Below are 2076 nucleotides of genomic sequence, written 5' to 3'. Positions count from 1 at the left end.
TCCGGCAAACCTTTATTTTAAGAAAACGCAACAAATACAAAAACAAGGTAAAGCCCAGAAATGACCCGTGACCCCGACCCTGAGTCACCCCGCGGGGCCGGGCAGCAGCAGGGCAATGGCTTCGGGGGGCAGACGGCCCCCCAGTAGTGTTTGCAAAGGCACGCGGAGGGGGGCACCGACCACAGCAGCGAGGGCCCCGGCCCCCCGGGCAGGACCCCGTCAGCCCCAACCCAGCAGCGAGAGCCTGAAGCCCCAAAGGCACCAAAAACCCAGGAAACAGCAACCCCGCCCCCTCCCCGGCCGCGCAGGGGGCGCTGAGACCCGCACGCTGCGAGGAGCGCAGGGAGCAGCAGCAGCTGCACAAGGCACAGGCCCGGCCCCCGGCACGAAGCGCGTTCACATTGTCTGGGATCAGGATCGGGGCGGGGGGGCATCAAACGTACATGGCGCGGGACATGAAAAAGGGGGGGTCGCGCTCGCGCAGGGGGGCCGAGGCCTCGTCGTCCACCAGCACCAGCGCGTCGTAGATGGGGTTGATCTGGTCCAGGCAGGCGTCGGCCAGGCCGGGCTCGGGCCCCAGCTCCTCCTCCGGCTCCTCCAGTGTCGGCAGCTCGTGGTACCGCGGCGCAGCCTGCAGCCGGGGGGGAGGGGGGTTAGGACCCGGGGACCTGGGACCCCATTGGTGTGTGTCGTGTCCCCCCCACCCCGCCAATCCTCCTCAGGACTCACCCGGCTGTCAGCAACGCTGGGCTCGAAGTACGGCGTCTTCAGCTGCTCGGGCGCAGGGGGGGCCTGCGGCAGGCAGGGGCGTCATGAGCAAGAACCCGGGCGTCCTCCCCCCCTGGGCCGGGAACAACCCAGGCGTCTGGCTGCAGTGTCCGTCACCCCACCGCCCCCGAGCCGGGGGGGCCCCAGCACCCCCCACCCCGGGGTCAGGCACCTACCAGCTCCACGTCCTCCAGCTTCATGCAGGTCGTGGGTGGCTTGTAGGCCGGGGGCCCATCCAAGCTGGGGGTAGACAGAGGTCAGTCTTGGGGCCGTGACCCTTGACCCCCGCCCTGCAGCAAGGGCTCCCCAGGCCCCATCCTCTGCACCCCCAAAGCCAACCCCCTAACCCTAACCCACAGCCCTGATCCCATCCCCCCCCCCACACACCCCCAGCCTCGCTCACTCGTCATCCCGCTCCGTCCGGTCCTTCTGCTGCTGCCGGCAGATGAGGACCCCGGTGGCCACGACTGCCACAGCCACGACTGCCGCGATGAGGCCCCCGATGATGCCGCCTGTGGCGCCTGCACCGTCTGTGTTGGGGTGCGCTGGGGTGGGACACATGATAAGTGAGGGGGGAGCCACAGCTCCCTTGCACCCATGACCCCCCCATGGCAGAGTCAAGAGCATGAGGCGGCCACCAGGGGTCACTGCTGCTCCCCCGGCCCCCACCAGGGGTGGCTGGGTCAGGACCCGCCCTGGCTTTAGCCCCAGAGCAGGCAAAGGACCCGGGCATCCCAGCTCGTACCCCCACCCACCAGGCCCCCGCTCCTGGCCCAGGGGAGGGAGAGACCCAGGCGTCCGGGCCCTCCTCCACGCTCACCCCCCAACCCCTGCTGGTGCGGGGAGGGGGCCCAGCAGTCCTGGGGGGCGCTGCTGACACAAGAGGTGGAGGCTGGGTGGGGCGGTGACATCACAGGAGGGGTGACATCACCTGGTGACTCAGGCACCGAAACTGCCCAGCTGTGGGGGAAGGGGGAGGAGAAATCAAAGCCGAGTTTCACTCTATGCTCGGATTCCCAAACGCCTGGGTTATTTGTGCATCTGCATGCAGGTGTGCTTGCGTGTGCCCCAGACGCCTGGGTTGTGTGTGTGTGTGTGTGTATTTGTGTACAGGTGTCTTTGCATGCGTGTCCCCAGACGCCTGGGTTCTGCGTGTGCACGTGCAGGTGTGTTTGTATGTGTGCGTCCCCGGACGCCCGAGTCCCCCCCTTCAGTGCCCCCAACGCGGCAGGGCCCTCCCAGCCTTCACCCAGCCTGCCCACCACTGCGCTGGGCACGGTCCCCCCTTATCTAATCACCACAGGGGCA

The 2076-nt window shown here is 68.0% G+C and overlaps 1 protein-coding gene across 1 annotated transcript in view; it reads right to left on the bottom strand.

Annotated features, from left to right (window-relative positions):
* The window catches only part of NECTIN2 (nectin cell adhesion molecule 2), a gene marked incomplete at its 5' end in the record, with an annotated part of 5515 nt that continues 3439 nt past the window's right edge, over window positions 1-2076 (bottom strand). Inside the window, 4 exons of the mRNA XM_025195054.1 lie at window positions 1-631; window positions 730-792; window positions 945-1008; window positions 1172-1313. Coding sequence (XP_025050839.1) covers window positions 434-631; window positions 730-792; window positions 945-1008; window positions 1172-1313 — 467 coding nt within the window. The remainder of the gene's footprint in view (window positions 632-729; window positions 793-944; window positions 1009-1171; window positions 1314-2076) is intronic.

The sequence above is a fragment of the Alligator sinensis genome, unplaced genomic scaffold (genome assembly GCF_000455745.1).
Source record: "Alligator sinensis unplaced genomic scaffold, ASM45574v1 scaffold893_1, whole genome shotgun sequence".
NCBI lineage: Eukaryota > Metazoa > Chordata > Crocodylia > Alligatoridae > Alligator > Alligator sinensis.
Note: the sequence above shows the minus strand (reverse complement) of the source record. Positions and strands in the feature narration are given on the sequence as shown.